This window comes from Lonchura striata, chromosome 7, assembly GCF_050655825.1.
Source record: "Lonchura striata isolate lonStrDom1 chromosome 7, ASM5065582v1, whole genome shotgun sequence".
NCBI classification, from domain to species: Eukaryota; Metazoa; Chordata; class Aves; order Passeriformes; family Estrildidae; genus Lonchura; species Lonchura striata.
The window spans coordinates 27,544,148-27,566,899 of NC_140709.1; the positions used below are offsets into that span (position 1 = coordinate 27,544,148).

The 22,752-nt window shown below is 49.2% G+C and overlaps 1 protein-coding gene across 4 annotated transcripts in view; it reads left to right on the forward strand.

Annotated features, from left to right (window-relative positions):
* The first annotated feature begins 1,309 nt into the window (after positions 1 to 1,309).
* Positions 1,310 to 22,752, forward strand: part of SATB2 (SATB homeobox 2) — a 137,521-nt gene continuing 116,078 nt past the window's right edge. The window contains exons 1-3 of one of the 4 annotated variants that reach the window (XM_021555445.4): positions 1,310 to 1,495; positions 7,424 to 7,502; positions 11,080 to 11,298. In XM_021555445.4, coding sequence (XP_021411120.1) covers positions 11,130 to 11,298 — 169 coding nt within the window. In that variant the 5' untranslated portion in view covers positions 1,310 to 1,495; positions 7,424 to 7,502; positions 11,080 to 11,129. Of the gene's footprint in view, positions 1,496 to 7,408; positions 7,503 to 10,395; positions 10,601 to 11,079; positions 11,299 to 11,753; positions 12,577 to 22,752 lie in introns of those variants that run through there. The other 3 variants (XM_085585253.1, XM_021555443.3, XM_021555447.3) reach the window with 3 other exon arrangements.

Genomic DNA, 22,752 nt, shown 5'->3' on the forward strand with positions numbered 1-22,752 from the left:
AAATCGTAGGAGTCGAATCCCGGCTCCACCTGCGTGGAGGCTTCCCCGTCAGTCCGATGCCTGACGAAGCTCAGTGTCCCCTCCTTTCTTATTGCGGCAAGTCGGCGGGGCTATGGGCTCCCGCCAGTAGGAGCAGCAGTGACTGCCTGGGAAGGGATCGCTGCCCGTCTCACCGCCAGGCTGGCGAGGACTCAGCTCGTCTTGAGACTGGCCCGCGTGGGTGCCTGGAGCTCTGGGAGTGGATCAAGCAGGGCTGGAGCCGCCGGGGCGCGGGGTGCCGTCAGCTCGCCCCTCCGAGGCGTGAGCTTCGCTCGCGTCTAGGCGCCCACTTGCGGTCCCTCAATCGGTCAGTCCTGTAAAATTGCTCGGGGCTGACCGTCAGGGAGCCCGGGCTCTCTTGAAAGCGACTTAGGAAAAGCAGAGGACTGAGAAACTTTGAGAAAGTTGGGCGAATTCGTCCCTTTTCTGTGAGGGGAAACTAAAAAGCCGCACGCCATGACCCCCTCTTGAATGAGAGCACGCACGGGAACCGCTGCAACTCCGCCTTGTCCTGGCTGCGGAGGGAGATGCTGCAGACCGAGAAATCCCGCCGTATCTCGTTTAAAATAGGTTGATACAAAGTAAAGACGCTAACAAACAGGCTTTCCCCGGTAAACACGCGCAAAGACGCCTCAGAAATCGGGAGGCTGCCGTTGTTTATGTCCATCTTAGTGAAGAGGGTGTGCAGAACTATTCCCAGGGACAGAACAAATACCTGCTAAGAACCAAAGGCGCCAGGAGTTGTCGCACAAATTAATTGATTCCGTAATCGCTAGGGCTATAACACCTTATTTATGATAAAGCATGTGACACAATCTTCAAAATGTGGTAGCTCCATGTTACCACCTCTTTATTACTTATACAAGCTAATAGATAAAGTGACTTTCACCTTCTTTACTTGAAGGAGACACAAAGAAGCAGACAGGTAATTCCGCGCTAATTATTGTGATGTGATGGGTAGGGAAGGGAGAGGTTGTAGTGGAAAATGGAAGACCGATTATGAAATCTCGTAGTTTAGCTAGTAGTGACCATCTCAGACCTCATGATTATTTTTTCTTAAACTGCAGGTGCCAATATGTTAGAAAATCTGGCACCTTATCTACCAGCGAGTGAACCCGTTTATTCTGTCCGAAAGCATGATTTGATAACAGACAACCTTTTTTTTTTTTTTTTTTTCCCCTGTGACTGATTTGAATTCTCGCCTAAATGTTAGCGTTTAAAATTGACTGTTTAGCTGTTGCGCTTCAGGGTGTGGAGAGAGGGAAGCGGTAGCTCTCTCGCTCGCTCCTGGGTTCTGCGGTACCGAGAAAGATCGCACTCAGTGCCGACAGCGGAGCGCGGAATTTTGCCGTCTGCCGCGGTGAAGTTGCGGTAGTGTTGCAGTTCCGCTTGTGTGAGGCTTGCCAGGCGTAAGGCAAAAAGTGTCCCGTATACAAAACGATCAGAATATTTACAGGTAATTGTGACTGTCAAATACTTCGTTGCGTTGACAAAGCGCAGAGATCTTGGAGCGTTTCGTCTTTCGGGGGGTGGGAGGTTGCGGGGGATTGGGACCCCTGCGAGGGGCAGCGGCGCGGGCCCGTTCGGCCGGGGAACTGGGGGGCTTCTGGATCCCAGCGAAACGCGGGCAAGGAGGAAATAACAGTGTCTTCCCGCAGAGACGGTGTGGCTGAAGGGCTCTTCCTGGGGCAGAAGTGCAGCGGTTCATGGAACAGAGTAAGTGAGAGCTGCTGTCCCCACTGGGGACAAGCTCTCTTATTAGATGCTGATTTAGTTGGAGCGATTCCGTGACGGGGAGCACACGAGCATTGCGTCTGCTCTAGTTTTATAATGGGATTTCAAACGGTGGATAATTCTCACCCGTCCTTTTACAAACCTGAAATTTGTCACGGGAGCGCGCTGGCTGCGCGCAGGCCGGTGGCCCCTCCGGCGGAGGGGGGCGGGGGGAGAGGGGGCAGGGCGGCCGGGGGAGACCCAAGGGCTGGAGGAAGAAGAGACTTTCGGTGGAATTGCTCTCGCTGCTTGACAGCGGTGCTTGGCGACGGTGATGCCTTGCCTGGGCACGGTGGCCGCGCAGCTAGCGAGGCCGTACTGCAGGGCTGGGAGGTGGCAGTCCCCGCCGGCGGCCGAGCACTTGCTTCCGGCCCCTTCTGCGCCCTGCTTGCTTCTAAGGAACCGGGCAGGCGTGTCATGGAGACAGCCTCGTCAGAGACTGTGGAAGCAGAGGGGGATCAGCTCCGCGGACCGCAGAGGGCGAAAGGCGGGCAGGCTCAGGGTAGAGTCCCCAGTTCCCAGCTGCCCCATCGTATCTGCTTCATAGGCTTCTGCCTCGTTCCGCCGCATCGAGAAGACACGTCCAGGCTGAAGGACGCTGCCTTGGCAAGGCTACTGGGGCAGTCTCGGGCGGCGGGCCATGTCTTGGCCATCCTGTAAGGTGCTGGGAGCAGACGGACAGCCCCGAACCCCCGAAGGGGCTCTTTCATGGGCCAAGCAGGAACTCGAGCCCCCGAAACTCTTTTTAAGTGTTGGCACATATTGCCTGGCAAAGTTTTGAGGTCGCAGGAAAAGACGATAGGATTGTTTGCAAGAGGAAAAGCGACAGGATTTGGCCCTTTCCTGCCCCTGGGCCCCATGTGTGACCCCTCTTCAGAGAGCGCTTTGCTGAGCGCCTTAGGTAGCAGCACAGGGCTTGCGAAAGCCTAAAAAGACTGAGCGTTATTGTCAGCTTTTCATTTGCGGTGATTCCGCCAGGGACAAGCCAAGTTCGTGGCGGAGCTGGGAGAATCAGGGCTACCTTCTTTCAGAAGCCAGGCTACGGGGTATTTGCGGCTCGTGTGTGTTAGGATGGGTTTCCTCTATTTGTGCAACGGCGTTTTCAGCCTTTATAGTTCAGTAAACCACTGTTTATCCTCACTTGAAATCCCCTTCACTGTCTGCCCTTTTTTCCTAAGTAGATCCACAGCCTTCAGTTACTTGCAGAGAAAACTCTAAGTCTTCAGCCGGGCACCCCAGCTGCCGGCCGGGCTGTTTTGTCACAGGCTGCCCTGCCTTTGGTTTCAGCCTAACGGCGGGGAGCGAGGGTGAGAGTTGGGAGCTGGCACCGGGGCCCCGTGCGGTCCCGTCACGGCTCTGCTCCCTTGAGCACCATTTCGCATGGCAGGAGCCGGCGAGAGCTGCTGCCTTGTGCCGCAGAGCAGAGGGTTATCCCTAAGCATATACTGAAGTTTTAATTAAAACGGGCATACGCACATAAGAGTATCTGTTGAAAGGCAAAGTTTGGATTTAGGAGAAAATCGCACCCTGCCCTGTCCAAAGGACGGTCGCTAATGAGCACCGTGTCCCGAGCACGGCGGGGCTAGGGCTGAGCTCGGCCCCTTGGGAAGCTCACGGGCAGGGGGCTTCTGGTTCTGTTGAGGTCTTTACTCGCATCTGGTCTCCACCGGCCGTAGGAACTCGGGAGAGCGCTTGAGCCTTTGTGAGGCGATGGTGTCCAACCTGGCGGGTGATGTTTTGCTTCTAGGTTGGAGCCTGGCGGGGCAGCAAGAATGCTATCTAGCTAATTTACGTAAATCGTTGTAATTAAAACGATTCGTGCCTCGGGGTACGAGTCCTCAGCCCTGTACGCTCGGCAGGTCCTGCAGAGCTCTGCCATCACTCGTTCTCACTCCCGGCGAGAGGGCGGTTGGAAGGGAAGAGCGGGCTTCCCTGGCACCGTGCGTCCCGTAGGCACATTAGGGGTGTAAAGGCAGGCGCAGGGCTGCCTCCCGGGCCGAGGGTGGCGGCTCTGTGCTGCCGCACCTTCCCGCATTCGTTCACGCCGCAGCTCGGGCAGTGCGCGGCAGGCGGAACGCTCGTTTCCCGTCCTGGCGCCTCTCGGCGCTTCACCTCGGGGTGAAGCGGGGGACGCCGCCCGGCCCGGGGCTAACGGCACTGGAGTGGCCTGAGGCTGCGACCAAGGAGCAGCCGCAGTTGGTGCTCGGGTGGAGGGGCTTGTTGGTTACTTCTCTCTTGGATCTGGGGAACTTTCCTAAATTGCAACGAAGGTGGCAAAACTGTTCCTTCATTTCCAGCTATAAGCTGTTAATTTGAAGGAAAAGAGCCACAGAGCACAAACGCTTCGGTCTGTGCTCTCTGCTCCTGACAGTTTACAAATCTAAACAGAACTATTTTAAAGAAGCCATGTACTACTGAAGAATCTCGAAGTCTGCTAAGGTGAGGTGGGTCGATGAGCTTGATACGTGACGGAGGAAATCCCTTGCGGTTAGCATTGCAGCGTGTGATTGCGGGAAAGTGCAAGCTCAGGGCCAAAGGGAAAGCCAAGATCTGTAGACGTGTGCGAGGAACACGGGGAAGCTGCAGACCGTAGTGAGGAGCCGGAGGGCAGGATAGAGCCTAGCAAGACTCCGGCAGCGGCCGGCTCAACCCCGCACCAGGCATCCAGCCGGCCCGGCCTGCCGGTGAGCTCCGCTCCCTGCGCCCGCCTCCGCCGGGCTGCGCTGCCTCCTGGACACCGAAATACGATCTAATAGCGTATTACGTGCTACTCGGCTCCAGCAGTCTTTCCCTTCCCTGTATACGTCTAGCTGTAGCGATTGCTTCTCTGTTGTCCGCAGCTCCTTCTCCATATAAACCAGCGTTAACAGCAGAAGGCTCATTAATAAAACCACTGGGGGGAAGGATGGAAGCGCGGGTAGGTCTGCAGAGATACTGCTGTCCCGAAACCCTTTGGTCGGAGCTCGGACGCCATGAAGACGCTTTGGGTTTTTTAAAAATTATTTTTGTTAATCCAGTGGCACAGCACGAACGAGCCGCGTAGATCCCGAAGGGGTTGGAGGCAGCCGGCGGTGCTCAGGGGATGCAGAGCCGGCTCCCGCGGGGCCGAGGCGTTTGCCGCGGAGCCGAGGAACTTGCCAGGCTGCCCGGCAACCGCCGCGCTCCCCCTCTGCACAGCCGCCGTTTTAGGCTTGGGTTGCAAGGGGAAAGCAGCGGCTTGTGGCTGGGAAAGGACGATGGCCAGCGCCGTGCTCCCGCCGGCACTGTCGGCTGGAGCCAGATCTTTCCCCTCGAAGTGCTGCGGGCAGAGCTGGGCTCCTCCCGCCATTGGGCTCAAGGACATTTTCGTTTCATTTCGGCTTCTCGTGAACTTGACGCCGAAATCGCGGTAGTGCAGAGGGACGAGAACCCCTCCTACGGCGGCAGGGTTAGATGGCTCGGCCCCGACAGCGAGCGCTGGATGGCGGAGCCACCCCGCAGAGGCGGCCTGGCTCCTCGGCTGCCCAGCGCCTTTCCCGGACTGCGAGGGGACGCGAAGAGGGCGCGGCTGGGCAGGAGGTCGGTCCTTACCCGCTGCCCATCGCCGGTTTGCCTGTGCCACCGCTCTGCCCGGGCCGGGCCGCGGGCTAGGAGAAGGTGTCGGAGCCTCGACGGCATGTGGTGCGGCGGGCAAGGTGGCAGGGCGGAGCGGCGCTGGAAGGGCCGAGGGCGCAGCGGAGGGCGGCGGGAGGGGCCCGCTCGGCCCCGCGGCAGGTGCTGCGCCGTGCCCGCACCGCCGGGGCCGCGGGCGGGAGAGAGCAGCGGCCGCCTCGAGCTGCGCCGGCGCCAGTGCCCGCGCGATGGCGCTGTGCAAAGGAAGGCACCGGGACGGGTCGGGCGGGTGGTCCCGGCCGCGGTCCGCAGGAGCGGCCGTGGGCTCGGCTCCCGCCACGATGGAGCCCGGGACAAGCGGAGACACCGCAACCTTCGCCCGTGGGATCCGCTCGTCCCTCTCCTCCTGACCCGGCATCCTGGCAGTGCGGACTACAGCCGCCGCCCCGAAGGGACCCAGAGCTGCCTCGCCGGTGCTGGGGGTCATCCCGCTCTCAGTCCGCCGGCCGCTGTGCCCTCGTGGCAGCCCGGGACCTCTGCCCTTCGAGGCAGTGCCCGCGGGCGGTGGGCCGGTGTCCCCCGGGACCCTAGCGTGCGGCGCCGGGGACCTCACTTCGGCCCGGGCCTCAGCGCTCAGCCCCGGCCGAACCTCGCGGTGAGGCTGTCGTCCCGCGGGCGCCGCGGCCCCTGGGAAGTACCGAGTGGAAGGGGGAGAAAGCAGCAGGCGAGGAGAGCACGGCAGATCCTGCCACGGGGAGAGCCACGGGGGCCGGCTCTCGGCCCGGCCGTGGGGCGAGAACTGCCCCGGCCCGGGGGGCAGCATCGCGGGCAGCGGAGGCCCGGGAGGTCGCCACAGCCCCGGCTGTAGCCGCCCGCTTCTGAAGCCGTGTGAGCTGCGATCGCTTCCATGCGTTTTGGCTTTAAAAGCGGTAGTTAATCAAAACCAAACCTTTCCAAGGAGGTGTTTTTGTTCAAAATTTTTTGGTAATCAACGACTGAAGGGGTCCGCAAACTTCACTAACAAGGAGCACTGGGTACTCGGAGCGCATCCACTCCTGCTCCCATCAGAGTGAGAAAGTAGAAAATTCTCGTACCAGAGTTCGTGATAGAAAAAGAAAAATAGGTTATTAATATTATTGATATTTTTTAATAGTTGGTTTTTTAATTGTGACATTGAAGACGGGTGAGGAAAGCAATGGGAAATAATAATATTTTCTTTCCAGTGGAAATAAGGAAAGCGTTTGTAATTCGAAACAGAGAGAAAAGTCTTTTATTGGGAAAAATCTGTAGAAGAAAAACAAGCATCGTACTTCATAAAATCTGTATAAATTAAGTGATGTTTACAAAACAGAAGTTACCAAACAACATTTATACGAACTCGGTTACGTTTCCCTCGGTTTCACTAACAAGCCCCTTTGCTTCCGTGTCAAAATTTTCAAATTATTACGGCTCCCGATTTCAAAGTTATTTTCTCTGAGTATTTTATGTAAACATTCAGTTTATAAATACGGACTAAACACATATTCGGTAATCCTGATAATCCAGTGAACACGGAAATGAGAAACCAGCAGCCGGTGGAGAAAAAAACGAAAGCAACAGAAAGGTACAGGGGATTCATTGCAAATGAAGCAATCGCTACATATATATTTAAATGTATTTAATTGTATGCATTATTCAAATGCCCTTCTGACTAGTTCAATAATTTACAATCGATAGTTTTCCTAAAAACTTTATAAAATATTTACACTTAATAAAATATTAATCGATTAACAAGCCAGTTGTACTCTTATAGGAGCTTTACTAAAGTCCTGTAATCGTGCTGTCACCACACGTCTTCGCTGTTAAGGAAAGGATCACTGACAAAATGTAAATGAAGATCTTCAGACGGTGGTGTTTATAAAATACCTCATTAATGGGCTTGGATTGAGTCTCTCCATCCATCCACATCATCAGATATAATAATAGTAACGAATCAGACAGGGAAGATCCTGGCTAAACCATTGGCATTTTTTTTTTCCAGAAGTACTGAAGTCCTAAATCACCAATTCTTCTAACTTTCTGGCCATTGATCCGCGGGCATTCGTAGTTCAACATCAAAGGTAAGAACAAAACATTATTCAGTTATTCAATAGCTGGCGGAAAACGTTAACTTCAATGTAAGAACGTTAACTTCCATACTGCTGAGCTTTATAAAATTTGGCGGGGGGCGGAAGGCGATGGGGGGGGGGGGGGGGAAAGGGAGAAAAGTTAGATCGGGTTGTTTAAAAAGAAAACAGAGTTCTCCAAACTTTGAGGCTCGTTTGTGAGAGGGAAAGCAGACCTGGCTGGCGGCAGCCGCCGCGCTCCCTTCTCCGCTGCCGGCGCGTTCCCGGTACCGCCGCTCGCTACTCCGACCGCTCCCGGGGTCCCGGCCCTGGCGGTATCCCGGCGCCCCCCCCTCCTCCCCCGCTCTCGGCCTTCCGTTGTTCCCCGTATCTTCTCTGGCTACCCCCGACTTCAGCCGGCGATGGGACGCGGCTCCCACCCGCGTTCACGGTTTGCTGTCCCGGGGCAAGGCTGGCACCGCGTCCAGACTTCGCCGGCGGGCTCCCCTGCCCCTGCTGAGGCGCGGAGAGATACGAGTGTCTCGGCCGAGGCAGGGAAAGCCGCACTTGGCACTGCTTTTCGGGGCCGGCCCGGAGGTCGGATGTGGAACGAAGGGATGATTTCTCTTACCCTGCCCGGGAATCCGCTGCTTCTCCCGGCACTATTCTCAGGGGCGGTCCGGATCTCACCGGGACACCCGAGCGCTCGGCGGGCGGGTGGGCTGTCGCTGCCACTCGGAGGGAAGGAGGGGCGCAGCGGGACCGGCGGCAGCCGATCTCCTGTGAGGACCTGACCCTCCTCCAAACCCCGAGGCAGCACTGGGACGGCTGCATGCGGGCACGGGGCAAGCACTGCTGCCCACCCTACTGTCTCCGGGCGCTTACGGGAAGAACGAAGATCCGTCACCAGGGCTGTCCGGTGGCCGTCACGCTCCCGCAGGTCCCCAGTGTCGCCGTGCCCGGGACAGGGGGCTCCGCTCCCCACTAACCCCCCTTTTTTTTGACCCTCCGGCGCCACCGTAAAAGACAGAGCTCTTAAGGGAGCACGGCGGGGAGGGCGGCGCCGCGCAGGGAGCCAGCCGCGGACGGGCGGCAGGGGAGGCGGAGGAGGAGGGTGTCGGGGCAATTTGGGTGCCCACCGCCGCCGCCTGTTTCCCCGCTGCCCGTCCGCTGCTCGCCCCCCGCGCCAGAAGGGATTCCCTCGATCCACCTTAACGTGGGTCTCGTTCCGCCGCCGGGCGGGCGGCGAGGGCTCGGCGGCGCGGGGCCGCCGGCTCATTCCCCCGCGCCCCCCGGGCCGGGCAGGGGGCGCTGCGGGTCCTCGGGGCGCCCGCGGGGCATGGCCCCGCCGGGAGACGCGCCCACGCCGCCGCCGGCCACCGGGAGCGGCGCGGTGCACCTTGCATCAGAGAGAGAGAGGACTGCCTGCCTGCCGATGATCGCTCGCCGCCCCGGGACTGGTGAGGGGCTCGATCCCGCCCCGCTGCGACTTCCCGGCCGGAGCTTTGCCCGCACCGCTGGCTGCACTTAGATAGCGCTGTCATGCCCTACCCGGAGCTCCGCTATTAAATAATTTAGCGGCGGCAGCAGCGGCGCTTCCCTGCCCGCTCGTCACCTTCTCCCGGCCCCCGCCATCAATTATTCAGGACCACCCCGGTAACTGCCTGGAGCCGGGCGCAGAGAACAGGGCGACGGCGGGGCCCTACCTGGGGCCGGTCGCAGGCTCTTGGAGGCCTGGAGGAAGCGCGACCGGCCCTCGGGGCGGCAGCCCCCACCGCGCCGCGAAAAGTTACTGTCGCCTCGCCCCGGCGGAGAGAGGTTGCGGGAGGATCCCCGCCGTCGGTTGTTTCCCAGGGGGACGGGGGTGGGGGGCGGGTGGCAGGAGGCGGCGAGCCCGCACGGGCTGCATCGGACCAACCCGAGCGTCTGGACTGAATGCCGGTGGCAGCTTTGCTCCTCCTCGGTCGGTCCGGTGTCCCCAGCTCCCACTTCCCCACCATCCGCCCCCCCGCCCTTCCCCTTCTTCCCGGCTCCTCCTCCTCTCCTTCCCTCTCAGCCCTCCTCCAGCCCGACTGCCCCTGCCCTTGCGCCTTTCTGCCCTGGGTCTCTCCTGTCACCACCGCGTCGCCTGCCACGCTTCCCCTTCCCCACCCAGCCTGCCCTACGCCCTCCCTTCGCGTGGCACTGCACTCCTTTTTCGCGTGCGAGATGTATTATTTATTTATTGGTGTTTAATTTCCTGCCAGGTGGGTTTCTGCCTCCCACCCGTGCGCGCAGCAGGGCCGGGGCTCCGCGGGGCGGGCCGGGCCGGGAGGAGGTGGGCTGCTGCGTGCCCGTCTGTGCCCGATTCCGAGGTAGCAGCGAGACTTGATTTTTGCGGGGGGGCGGGGAGGGGGAGGGGTGTCAAGGCGAGGAGGGGTGGCGATGTTTGGGATGCACAGCCCTGGGACGGGAACGCCGCGCAGACAGACAGGCAGACACACACACACAGGCGTGCACATACACCAAACCCGAAAGCAAGGACAACCCCAAAAAGGACTCACTTTGCCTCGATGACTCAACGCAACTAATAACCGTTTCTCTGCTCTCTGTGGCAAGTCCCTCCTGCCGCTGCTGTCGTTGGCAGAGGAGGGAGCGATTGAAAGTGACACACGGGGGGCCGCCGCCGCCACTTCTCCGCGCCGCAAGGCACTCGCCGCCGCCGCGGAGCCCGGGAGAGCGGCGCTCCCTCCTCTTCTCCTGCCCCTGTTTCTCCCGGTATTGATTTTCTCCGCTGAAGGTGTGAGAAGTCGTCTCCCTTTCCCTTCTCTTCTGCGCCGCAGCCGACGGCCCTACGCCTCCCCGCCCCCTCGTCCCGACCTCTCCGCTCCGCTCGCCACCCGGGACCCTCCGGGACGGGGCTCTACCCTTGCCGCCCCGCGGGAAACCGCCCCGGCCCCGCCGCCTCAGCACCCCCAGAGGAGGGCGAGGAAGGGGCTGGGGGTGGGGGGAAGGAGTAGAAGCGAAGAACGCAGCGTGGGAGAAGGAAACAAGAAAACTTTCCACCCTGGATTCTCTACTTCTGATCCATGGACAGAGCCCAACTCAGCCAACTTACAGACAGGCTATAAGCAGTAAGTACAGCGGCAGCTCGCGGCAGCCGCTCGCTGTAGGCTTTCTCGCCAGCAGCCGGCTACTCCGTGGCTGCACAGCTGGCCGGCGCGGGGGGGCCGTGCCAGCGGGGCCGTCTGGACTGGCAGCCTCTTCCCTGCGGCCCCCGGGGGAGGGCCGGGACTACAGCCGGACCCGGGGCGCAGCACCTGGCTGCAGCAGGCGGCTGGGCTGCTTGCCTGCTGAGCGCGATGGGAACCGGGGCGCAGCGCTGCTTGCCCCCGCCCGCGGCAGGTTGGCACCGGGCGGGTGAGGCGAACCGCTCGCCTCCAGCGGGGCCGGCTCTGGCGGCGGGAGCGGGGCGGCATCGCACCCGGCCGCTACTCGCCCGGCTTCACGGAGCTGAGCCGCTCCGGAGACGCGCATCGGGGGCCCGGCCGGGTGAGCGGGGCCCGGTAATGGCCCGCGGCCACTGAAGCGCTCCTTGTTTCTCTCGCCCTAGGTCCGTGCTCCTTCTACTGCGACCTCCCAGCGGGAGCAGCGTCCCCGAGCATGGAGCGGAGGAGCGAGAGCCCCTGCCTGCGGGACAGCCCCGACAGAGGCAGCGGCAGCCCCGATGTCAAAGGGCCTCCTCCCGGGAAGGTGGCCAGGCTGGAGCAGAACGGCAGCCCCATGGGCACCCGCGGGAGGCCCAACGGCGCCGTCACCAAGCCCGTGGGAGGTAACCGTGCGGCCGCGCTCGCGGCGGCCCCGCCGCCCGGGGCGCGCAGGGCGGCGGGGCCGGTGTGGCGGGTGGGCAGGCACCGTGCGTGGAGGGGCCGGCAGGTCCGAGTGGCAGCTGGAGGGCTGCTGCCTGCTTTCCCGGGCAAGCATTTGGCTGCTCGGCACCGCTGCGGTGATGGGGATCCGTGGAAAGGCTTGGACCGGGAGTGCGGCGCGCAGCCCTCCGGCTTTAGGAGGCCGCCTGCCGAAAGAGGCCACGCCGGGCCGGGCTCTGGCCGGGCAGCTCTCAAAAGGCGAGGGCTGATCCTGCCGGAGGGCAGCGGGATGAGAGCGTGTCCTGCGCTCGGCGCTTTTTTTGGTGCGGATTGCCCTGGGGCAGCCCGCGGGCATCCCCCTGCCCGCCGGCGCTCCCGCAGGGCACGGCAGCGGCCGGGCAGCGGGCCTGGGCAGCGCCTGTGGCTGCGTTGCGGACGGTCGGGCAGCCTGCACGGCTGCAGGTGACACCAGCTAGGTGCGTTAACACCCACCGTCGCAGCTTTAAGAATAGGGTCACCAGGGTGGGAGAAATGGTAGCGCTTATGGTTGTATTTTGGGATTTTATTTTTCTTTCGGTAAGTAGCATTTTGTAGCAGTTGTTGTAAAAGAGGATAGGGCATGTGTAAGGTTCAGCTCTTTCAGAAAATATATTGAGCATTAGTTTTGCAGTTTTCCTGCATTTCTGTAGAATACTTAATATTTATTACTTTGCTATCAAGTTGCTGGTCAGTTTTGTATTAAGAGCATGTTAAGTGCGTGATTACTTTTTTCCCTCCTTTTGTTCCAAGCAGATAAACTTTCCAGTCACTTATTTTAAATGCCTTTTTTTCCTCTTAACTGTGATGCTGTCGTGTTTAAGACAGTGCAGCTGCATGTTAGGAAAAAAATATATTTAAAAATCTTGAAATTAACCAGATGTTGTGAGCAGAATACTGCAGGAAAGGCCACCAATAACTTTACCTTAAAAAAACCTCTGTATTTGTGTTTTAGAATGAGCAGAGCGGTAACACATAATTGTAGTTGTTTATACACAAGGAGTTTGTGTAACTGGGGTTTCGAGAGATGCATTGAAATGGTCGTCACATGACTCTGTATTGCGTGAGGTTTATTTAGCGATTTTACCATTAGATGCTTGTTTTAGACCTCTTTGGCTCAATAGGCTTCCTAATTGCTGAAGTTTGCTAAGGAGCTGCAGATTTTTCTTTAAAAGCGTAGGATTCATTTATATACCTAATGAAGGGTAAGAGAGCTCACTAGTTTTTTATGTTTCTATATATTTAGTTTTTAATCCTCTTCTCTGTGCTCTTCCAATGTATGGAAAAAGAAGAAACAGCTTTGCAGTGAAAGACTTGCAATACTACTCCACTTAGGTATTGGTGAAGAAATAATTTGTTGAATAGTTATTAAAAGGAACTAGTTAAATCACATAAAAAGTAGCATATGTAGTTTTACATACCTTTTTCAAGACTTGGGCATTAAAGCTTCTTGATTTTTAAAGGAATGTTAGAATTAGAGCTGAAGTATTTTTCCTCGGGGCTTTTATAGAAATATACTTTAAGAGAACTCTTTTAAATGTTTTGGAATATATGTTTGCTTTCTAGTTGCAGCTGTATTATCCAAGATAAATTCAGGAGCTTTTATAGTTACATTGCTGGTTCAGCCTGAATCTGGCCTGTTAAGCTGTGCAAGATTTCTTCCACTTAAGAAAAAGACTTTAACTTCTGAAAGCAAACTTTTAAGACCCTCAGTTTTCATTCATTAGTCTCCAGCTCATTTATAAAGGTATTGTAGACTGGAGTGTAGAAGTGTGGGGGAATAAGAAATGCAGGAGTAAATTTTTTTCCCCTTAGCTGGTGTTCTTTAAACAGTCTCTTTGGGTTTAGGCTGTTCATAATAAAGGTTATTCATTACTCCTTATTGATACTGAAACCAAGAAAAAAATATTCCTTTCTGAATACTTACCTAGGTTCTATAATACTCAATACTAAATTAGTTAAGGCAGATTTTTTTTTTTTAATAAGATAATGGTGCTGTTTAAAATTGATTTTTTTTCTCCTGGAAATACTCTTAGAATAAATCAACACAGCTAATTTCCAGATATTTTTCTTCTGCTCTTTTTCAAGTTTAAGCTTTAAGAACCTGTTATGATCAAGTGGTCTTTTTCTGTATGCAGATCACACCTGTTTCAGGTATTTTTGGAAAGTCTGTATCTTTGCAGTGATTACTGTGGAATCAGTAATTTTTTCACTGTTTCGTGAAATGCATCTGTAGACATTTGTGGAAAGGCTTACTTTTAATTTACTGGCAAATTAGTATAAAAATTATTTGAAATAAATATTGATAGGGACTCTCCTACTATTGAGCCTAGAGTCTGACAAAAAGGAAACTATTGAAAGTCATAGTGAAGTGGCATCCAAGGCTTCAGTTGCCTGTGTTTCTGTTTATTCTTATTTCTTGGGTTTTAAGAAGTGCTAATACTTACTGAATGTGAATTGCATTTGGGACAAAAATGGAAGTACTTTACTGAAAACTACCAGAACATTTCAGGTTTTTTGTTATATTTTTAATTCCATGATGTGTATCTAAAGATTTTGAAAGCAAAGCCACATGCTAGGAATTCTTTTTCTCATCTCATTTTGGGCCTTAGATATGTAAATACTGAAATTTCTTCCTATTTGTCAAGTGGCTTTTTGTTGTAATATGAGTTTCTGAGGTTAGTTCGTGAGAACAGAGCAATAAGCTCTCAACTACCTGCAGCTATGATGAGTGTGATGACCTTTGGTAACCAGTTTTATAATCGTGCTGTTTGCTGCAATTATTTTTCTAGTGACTTCCCTGAGAAATAGAGAAATATAATGCTATCGGTGTTTCTAGCTTTCTCTCTAGTTTTATGAGTGAAAATGTGTTTTAAAATAAGCTTATGTAATGCAGACAGAAAATCAATTGTTCTCATGAGAAATTTTGTATTGTGACTTTCCTGGTGTTTTATTCCTAACATGAATGTACTTAATTCAGAGGGCCATTACAGCAGCTATAATAATCTAGTGAAGGTCACTAAAAAGATAAACAAGATCTTAAAGGTTGTGTTTAATAGGGGATTTAAAAGTTTTGGTACTGTTTACAGTGTTGTTAGCGTCAGTCCAATGTATTAGAGTCCAGTTTTGGTTTGCCTGACTAACCCAGTGCTTCTAAAATATTTCAACAGTTATCTAAGCAGTCTGTTTTAAAACCTGTATGTAATAAAACATAAGTGCTCAGATTTTAAGGAGAGTAAGGTTCCTTGGAAAAAAAGACTAATATCGCTTTAAAAAACATATGAAGCCTGGGAGAGAGTTTAGAGCAAGCAAGAGCACTATGGTGTTGACAGCTTTATATCCCTGTTGGGTAACATTCACTTACTAGAATTGGCGTCTCCTCTCAGTTAGTAATTCACTCCATAAGGATTAAAAAAAAGAGGGATGATTAATGGCTAGGAAACTTATATTTACAGAATTGTTGATTGCAGTTCGTGAACCTGTTTGTGTAAGAGTGGATGTGTGCATATATATGTGTGCGTTGATTTGAAGAGCATAGAAAATAAGCGTCAAAAGTTTCTGAAAGCAACTTAAAATGCCATTATGCAGAATGAGGTGTTGTAAAGTTTGATTTTGCTGAAAAAGAAGCATAGAAGCAAGGGAGCATGTTCAAATTTGGAACAGGAAATGATGGCAAAACATTTTTTGTTTAGATTAGTTTGATGAAGTCTGATAATATGTTCATATTCATTTAACTGTTAAAAACTGTGATTCAATTTACAAAATATTAATGGAGGGAAAAGCTTTAAGGCAATTCAAACCAAAGTGTCTGATTAGGATGTTAATCAGTAGCTATAGTTACGGAGCTTGTACGAAGTCAGATGTAAGAGAAATGTGGATGCAGTGACTCTTCGTAGCGCTGCTGCTGATTGCTGTGAGCCCCCTAAAGTTCAGTGTATCCTGGTCGTGTCTGCTTAAGTGTAGTCAGAAATCAGTTTTAATATATCTCTGGAGTGACAGAAACACGGGCTGTTGCTTAAAGAGCTGTTTGTCAAAGTCCATTTTACATATTTCTGAAAAAATATTGTAGGGTTTGTACTGTCTTTTGTATCTTTACAAGGATTTAAGGCACTCGACTGAAGCAAAAATTCACTTCTGTACAGACGGAAGAATCCAGCCTGATCAGATTTGTTCCTCTCTTCTAAATGGTTAGTTAACATGGCGTCCTGAACGCAGTAAGGAAGTGTGTTTCACTTGTCCTTAGGAATTGAGCAAAGCAAAAGGTTAAGTTTTAGATTCCTGCCCAGATGCTAGATGAAGAATGCCTTCATGTTGCCTGAAAGAAATATGTAGTAGCTGTTCAAAAGAATTAAGCGCACTGAAAAACAGAAGCGTGAAAGCTGCAAATCCTTGTTAGTTTCAGGAACCAGCATAGATGTATTTTTATGTTTTACATTTGTTTTGTTTTATCTGTGGCTGCATAGCTGGAAAATGTTGCTTTTAATTTGATATAATTTAGTAGGGATTTGGAAGAAATGTAAAATCTTGCATTTTACATGTTTCTGATATATAATAAGGAAGAAACCTCTAACGGGAACACTAAGAAAATAAAGTGATTTCTTTTTTGGGACTGATTGTTAAAAATGAGTTTCTGGTCTTTTTGCTGATCTTCGCCCCTCTCTTTCTTTTCCAATCAGGCTATATCATGTAAATAGAGCAACCAGAGCAGTCTTTCCTAAAGGGTCACGCAGTGTATCAGTCGTATTTTTGCTGAGGTAGAAAAACAGTCTTTCTTTATGTGTTTTCAGTACTTGGTCTGTTATTAAAATAAAGACAGTTGGTTGAAGTATGTGTGCAATTGAACATACAAATTAAACAGAATATAGGGTATCCACCCATTCAATGACCTAGACATAATTTGATGTTTAGGGTAATTTTGGAACCCTTAAGTTGCATCTGCAGAAGGACACCAACAATTTTGAATTCAAGATTTAAGATTAGTGGTAGTAAGATTTTTTTCTTTCCCCTGCAACAGTTCCTAAGTGTTTCAAGTCATCTCCCTGCTTCTTTTCCACACCCATGGCCATGTTAGTTAACTGCATGCTGTTATTCTTATCGTAAACCAAAGGAAAGAAAAAGCAACCAACATAATTGAAATAATCTATATTAATTCTCTGTTTACTCCTCCCTTTTTAAGTTGGGTCTTGCCTTTTCTTGAGCTCGCTGGAATAGAACATAGTATATTTACTGTCAATTATTTATAGGGCAATTTTTTGACAAACGCACCTTAACGAGAGGTTTCAGTGACTCCTCAGAGCTGGTTTTGTGCCTAAAGAAGATGGCAAAATCATGTTAAAAACTATAAAGATGCCAATGAGCTAACATATTTTCAAGAAATGAAATAGTGACTTATCTTCCACTCAGAATTTAGATGAAGAGTTCGGACATCAAAGGAAGGCAAACAGTATTAACCTTTCATACTTATGAATAAACACTTAGAGGTGAAGTCTGAAGATGTCTTTCCCAAATACCTAATTTTGTGGAATCCTTATGTTCTATTTAAATACTCTTACAGTGCTGAACATTTTTTCTTGATTTAAAAATAGAAAAACCTGGCATAATGTAACTGTAATCAAGTAGTTATTTCAATAGACAGCTATGTCATATTGAAACTTTCTAGTAGGAGTGCCTGTAGCACAGACTTTCAGATGGTATCACTTACTTTAAGATTCCTTTAAAAATATTTGAGTTTAGTATTGTTCATGGAGAGGCTAGCCTGAATATTTATTTTTGCTGTTACTTTCTATTACTGATATTTTCTTTAGAGCTGTCTGTGTGGAATGGGGAGGAAGAGGGCCGCAACGGTGGTCTGGAGCTTAAGTAAAATACTTGAACCAGTAAGATTTTTGTCACTCGCATTGACACAGAACATGGTAATACAATATGACAACTATGGTGCTGTAAAATGAAGAGTTTTATGGCAGTCATGTATTTATATGCACCAAACATCTGTGTGACCTGTTTAGGAAAAGTCTTATTTTTGTGATTGAGCGGTCCTCAACCTGCTTTTAAATCTTATTTTTAAACTTTTCAAAATAGCTGAAAATCTGTAAAACTTGGGAAGATTTTCTTTTGAATCCCAAATTGCAAGGCATAGCTAAGTTAGGCCTTTAATTACTGCCCCTCATAATTTAGTTAAATTAGTAACTACTGCCGTGTTTTTAAGATTAAAGGCTCAGTTTTTCAAGGTATAAAGTATTACCAAGTCCCTTTGAATTGATAGGACAGGAGTTTGTTGGAGATAACCTGTGCCTCATTCAATACTCTGTAACTACCAAAGGAGCGTGCTCTCCTTTAGAAGCTCGGGGTGGCTTTGAAACCAGCCCGCTGTGTTGAACAAGGAGCCAGAGCCCCTTCTAGCTCTGAAAAAATCGCCTTGTGCTAATTGGTTCCTACTGTACCAAATGTCCAGGGTCAGCTGCATCAGTCCCCACGGTGGCATGTGTCACTAATGCAGATGTAAGAAATAGTCACAGCAGACAAAAGGCAGCTGAGTATTTGATGACTTTTGAGAAATGTTTTCTAGCCTCTAGCGATACTAAAAAAAATTGCCCTCCAAGAAGCTTTGCACTTGCTGCAGAATGCTCATCGGCAGCATCTCTGCTGTGGGGCTACAGACAAATGAGTTTACATTGATAAGTGCTGTGAAAGACAAGAAATACTTTTTGCCATTTCATTTGGGGGCAGTTGCTAGCCCACCTAGTTGAAGTTCTCATGGCTGTTCCCAAGTGTTGACTGTGTTAATGTGTGATGTCTTCTCAGCCAGCAAGGCGTGTTGTCCATATTGTCACTATTCTATAGTTAGGGATTTTTTTTAATCCAGAGTCTCTGCGCTTTGTGTGAAAGCATGTACTGCATGGATCTGTTGAGTATATTTTGTCCCTGTCTTCATTTGCGCTGATCCAAATATTGGTAAGGGAAAAAATATTTTATATTTCCAGTGTTATTTCTTCTATTTCAGGGAACATGAGAAAAAAAAATGAAACAGTACTTTTAGTTGTTTGTTTTTTTTCTTTTAAAATATATTTGCTAGCTCTGTGAGTGTCCCCTGAAGATTTACAAATATACAAGGTTTTGTCATTTGTCTATTAGCAGTTTAGGGCTGCTGACATGAAAAAACTCTTACAAAAGATGTTTGAAAGGTTTTGTTTGTTTGTTTTATTGGTTGGTTAGCGCTGTGTTTTGCTTTGGGTTTTTTAAGTGTAATTCTTTCTCTGATTTTTAAAGGTGTGAATGTCGATGTTGCTAGTACTGAGGACTTATGTAAAACCACCTTCCAGAAGGCACTTCTGCTTAGACTAAAACTATGCAAATTGTTTAAAAAATGAAGTGCGAGCCCTGCATCGGTGTTATGGTAAACTGGATGCTAGGGCAGGAATACTGTGTCTGAGCTCAAGATATATTTTCAATTTCTTGTCAAATGCTGAATGATTATTGGCATTTCGTGCAGTGATGTTTGGAAAAAGAGAAGATTGTCGTTATTTGTAGAAGGGAACAGAAAGAACTTGAGCTGTGTGCAGGGAACAGAAGGAACTTGAAGAAATGGACAGGTAGCTCTAGATAAGGGTCTAAACATATGACTTGTTTTCTAAATAGAAAATTAACTGGCTAATTGTCTGGCTAAAAATGTTTAGTCATTGTGCTCTAACTGATGTCCTTGTATCAGATGGACATGCAATATTAAACAATTTAAGCACAACTGTACCTTGTTAGCAGCAATGTCAGCAAGGTAAAAAAGGTCAGAAAAATCTTAATACCTGTCAGACTATTTTATATGAAGCTGCAGCATCTCTTGGGATAACTATATACCCTCTCCGTTTTCAGAATGCAGTAGGAATGTCTTCCACTTAAACATGCTCCCTCATTTGTTCCCCAAAGACACACACTGAGATGAAAAGATGCACTACTGACAGCAGATCTTTTCAAAGGTACTAAACCTGGCATGAAATGTCAGGAGGGGAGTTTCTTGTATCAAAAGCAGGATTTGTATGGCTGCATACAGCCACAAGGTTACTCTGTCTCTCTCTCAGCTGTTACATTCTATTTGTAATGTTGAGAAGGGGCTGGATTAGTCTGTCTTTACTTGGGTATACCAACACTTCACTCTTGAGAAGCTGCTGACTTTTGTCAGCATTTGGACGGAAGCTTCAGATAAGTGAGGAAACTCACAAAGAGGTATTTACCATCTTGGTAATCTAAACTCATGGAGAATGTTCTGCCATAAATTTAACTGACAGGCGTATATTGGAAATGAAGCATGTTATTTTCCAAACTATAACCAGCCTATTTTTTGGAGAGTAATATAAATTCATATTTTGAGCATATTTTGGTTTATGTGCATTTCCATTATTTATATATTAAAATTAGATGTGTACAATTTCCAGCCTTATTATTTTGAATGGTTATTAAGAAATGTAGTTATAAATTATGAGTTAGACAATACTTTGGAGTAAAAGGTGATTTTCATAATGTCTTTTCCCAACTTACAAATAACTTCTTTGCCATAATACAAACATGTTAGCGGAGCAACATGATAGATGTCTCTTTAAGTATCGTAGTAAAAGAAAATGACTTGTATTCTGAGCCTGTGGATAGTTTATGTTGTTTTGGACCCATTTCCCAAGCAGTGATCGAAAACAGATTACAATAACAATTATACAGTCAGAAGATGCAATATCCATTTCTGTTTTAATTGAGTGAAAGAATAATAAAAACATCATTAAGAAAAATGAGGTGGACCTGTCATACATGCTACCAATTTTTAGACTTAGAGAAAATGCAGAGTAACAGAAGTGTGAGGGTTTTTTAAAAATTATTTTCCTTTTTAAAAAAAGTAGTTTGCTTCTCAAGCTAGAAGTCTGGAGAGTAGACTTCGTATAAGCTCCTGTGAGCATGTATGCAGTAAGTAGATGTATTGCTTGACAGTAGTGCTCAAGTTAGGCATTATCTGAATGTCTGGGTCTGGCATAATAATGAATGTATTGAGCCTTTGTGATGACATTATTATGATTACAGTGTCATATTGACCTGCCAGCTGCATGAGTTTTGCGAATGCCATGGACAGGTAGAAAGTAGTAAAAATTACTTCCTTATCTTTCAAAATGAAAAGCTGTGCTAATTTATGTAGGTGGAGTGTTTTGGTTTTTTGTGCCCTCCTCAAATCTGTGGACATGAATGCAAATAAGAGCACTTGGTCTCTTAAGCCATTGCTGCCTGGGACTCTCCTATGGCCCTTTAGCTACCTCGCCATCTCCAGGTTCAGTGAAAACCCAAAAGGCAGAAAGGCCCTGTGCCAAGGGGCTGTGCATCTGTGTGCCTCTTGCAAAGGGACCAAACTGTAGCTGAAGGCCTGAGGATGAGGGATCCTGGCTCTCCATTTTCTCTGACTCCTAGAGCTGTAAGCAGAAGTGTCCTTTCTCATGTACCATACATGGGAAGAGAAAGCCTTGCTACAGTAGCCTTGGCTCTAGTCCTATATCATACAGCTTTATAAATCAACATTTGAAATGGCATCCAAAAGTGAACTGGGAGCCAGTTCGGCCTTTGGAGCGCAGATGTAATCTGCTTTCTTTGGCTAACACCTCTCAGTGAGCACATGAATTTGCACTAGCAGAAGTATCTAATTCTTTCATGTAGTCTTGTGTACATAATAATGTAGCAGTTCAGCTTGTTGAGCCCCAAAAGCATTGCTGTCTCATCATGAGTGAATCCACACACAGAAGGTCAGCCTATAGGCAGGTTTCTTCCACCCTTGCCCCAAAATATTTGTAACTGGATGAAGTGTACTGTGCCTACCTGAGAAAGAGAATTTATCTAACTTTTGTTCCTTGACTTCATGACTTGTTTGATAAAGATCTGGTAGTTATTAAACCCATTAGAGCAATGTGACCTGCTGGCAGATAAATGTTAATATTCCTAAAGGACTAATGTTCAGACTGATAGCTGTTAGATGTGTGATCTTACCTTTGCAGAGTGGTACCCCACAACTCTGTGGTAAGACAATACAAGAGAAGGCCACTCAGAAGTTGTCCTCTGTCCGCAAGGGTGTGAAAGATTGGAGTTGTAAGTAAAGCCAAGCCCCAGAGGCCAGTTGCTGACCTTTAATGGGCTGTAGGTGCAGACTATCTGAAGACTCTGTATTGACTGGTGAAAAGGGAGGCAGAGGGCGTGCTGGCTGCTTTCTGGAGGACAGAATAGCTTCTACATTTTCTCATATGTGATTCTCTTCTCCACTTATTTTCTCACTGAAGATTTGATGAAGATTTCTGTGGTGTCCTTCTACCAGAAGAATACCATCTAGTAATGATACTACTGTAGCAATAGCCTTACCCTTGCTGAAAGTGAAGCAGGATGAAGAGCTTCATTAGTTACCATTGAGCTTGACAACATTTATTCAGTTTCATGTGGTTTGTCCTTTTGTGTGTGTACTTCTAACTTTTGCCCATAACCACTTCTGCCATATCTGTTGACGTTGTCACTTAGAAATTAGGTTTTCTAGTGCTGCCAGTATCTATAAGATACAAGGAAGGAGGCAGTGGTTGCAGATAATTCAGTTTGTCTCACTGTTGGAGCCTGCAAGCAGGATTGAAGGCAGAGATGTAGGTTGGCAGACATTTATCCTGTAACATGGGTAAGGGGTGATAAGATTTCTTGTTTTTCTTGCCAGGGAGTGGTTCACAGAGGAATGGACATGATGGAGAAAAGAACTTGCTGTTGGGTCCCAGTAGAGACCCCAGAATAGGCCCAAGTGTGGTCCGCAGCACTTCTCCAGAAATAAAACCTCAAATGAGCTATGAAGGCTTTTCTGTTACATTCCAGGGGACTTATCCTAGTACCAGGAGACTAGTTAATAGAACCTTCATTAAAATGCTTTTGCTAGAAGATGTTTTTTTGCTTCAAAAATTACATAATATGGTGGCATCTGCTAGCACCACTGAATTTAAGGGCTTATTAGTGGTTCCAGTTTTCAGGGTTTAAAAATGTTGGTCATTAAAAATAATTTTGAGTGGAACTTGGCATAGAGAGTCTTAACCCCTTAGGCGAGGTCTGTTACGTTTTCAAGAGAAAAGAAACAGAAAGTAGTTCCCCAAACTAAAAACCCCTCACAAACCCTAGACTTGTTTTTAAGTTAAAGAAACCAAAACCTAAAACTTACAGGAAATTAATGGCTTAAGATGATTTTTTAACAAAAAGTAATCTGATTTTAGAAGTGTTTATTCCACTGATTTTGAGTGAAAGGAGTATATTTTCCATTTAGTTAATATTATGAAGTATGGCTGTGGAGTATTTTTTCTTCTTTTATAACTGGGAAGCAAGTTGAAACAACTAAGCTGTTTTATTTA